The sequence below is a fragment of the Sinocyclocheilus grahami genome, unplaced genomic scaffold (genome assembly GCF_001515645.1).
Source record: "Sinocyclocheilus grahami isolate Dianchi unplaced genomic scaffold, SAMN03320097.WGS_v1.1 scaffold298.1, whole genome shotgun sequence".
NCBI classification, from domain to species: domain Eukaryota; kingdom Metazoa; phylum Chordata; class Actinopteri; order Cypriniformes; family Cyprinidae; genus Sinocyclocheilus; species Sinocyclocheilus grahami.
In genome coordinates, this window is record NW_015505477.1 from 1006823 (window position 1) to 1008116 (window position 1294).

The 1294-nt window shown below is 40.2% G+C and overlaps 1 protein-coding gene across 1 annotated transcript in view; it reads right to left on the reverse strand.

Moving 5' to 3' along the window:
• Window positions 1-923, reverse strand: part of hecw2a (HECT, C2 and WW domain containing E3 ubiquitin protein ligase 2a) — a 17415-nt gene extending 16492 nt beyond the window's left edge. Inside the window, exon 1 of the mRNA XM_016293100.1 lies at window positions 189-923. Coding sequence (XP_016148586.1) covers window positions 189-495 — 307 coding nt within the window. The 5' untranslated portion in view covers window positions 496-923. The remainder of the gene's footprint in view (window positions 1-188) is intronic.
• Between the last annotated feature and the right edge of the window lie 371 nt (window positions 924-1294).

Genomic DNA, 1294 nt, shown 5'->3' on the forward strand with positions numbered 1-1294 from the left:
TTACACCAAATACACAAAATAATGTTCTTTTTAGAAGCATCATATTACCCCTTTAAAGTTTCAATGACTCTTGACTCTTTCAATGACCCTGCATTTATATATATATAAATATATATAAATGGAAGAAGACTAGTTCATGTTAGCAAAACCCAGAACTGTTTGATGTTAACAATAACAACAATTCTTACCAATGTGGTACATGCCAATCCAGTCTGTGGCATCCACCTCTTCCTTAATATCCCATGAGATGACCAAGTTCTGGCCCCGGCCCAGAGTGAACTCTAAAGTAGAAGCTGTGAGTGAGGATCGCCCTTGAGAACTGACCAAGTCTGTATCACTGTTGGCTCTGAGGAGTCCAACTCCACCCTGCTCGGCCCCACCACGCTCAGCTAAGCTGCGAAGATTCTCTGGGCTGAGTGTGTACCGCACATTTGGGCTCCGTCTACGACCTGCAGACTCCCGTGTGCCCAGGTGATCCCGCCCCTGAGGCGCCATGCCTGACGCCGGGTTGGAGCGGGGCCTGGATGGGAGAACTGCTGTGGTGAGAGAGGGGCGAATGGTGGCAACTGTGTGGAAGCACGTCTATGGACTGGGTGAGTTTGTGGAAAAAGCCGAAATGATGGAGAACCCTGGATCAGACCTGGGCTGAACTGTAATTGTCTGGACATATAGGTGAAGGACCAGATAGGCTCGTTGTCTGCTAGAGCACTTGGCTATGATAATGGCTATTGACCTTGAGAATAAGGTATTTAATTAATCTTTAATGACTCTAAAAGAGCTCAGTTCTTTCCATTGATTGGTTAGTGGGTTCCAACTAGCAAACACAATCCTTCTTGGCTCCTAAGAGAAGATCATCAACACATTCTGTCTATGAATACACAATGAAAAAAAATTAATATAACTTTAATTCAGATGTCTCTGCAGTAAGGAACTTTAGAATCTAACAAATAAGAGTGAGAAGTTTGAAAAGGATATGGGAAATGGTAAGGAAAATGACAAAGAGAAAGAGGAACAAAGAAAGAGAAAGGTCAGTAAAGAGAAAATACTACAATACAGTTTCATGTGAACAGTTATTATTATATGACACTGATCAATTTCATGAGCCTTAAGTATGCATATCTCGATTCATTTTGAGATGTACATCACTGAAAGTAATGATAACTTGCAGTTCAGCAAGTCATATGTTTTCCCTAACCACAATAGCAGATTGTTAATTCCCAAGTTATTTTAGAACTGTTTTATACTATTGTAGCATTTTTTAATATTTTGAATTATTTTATATATATATATATAT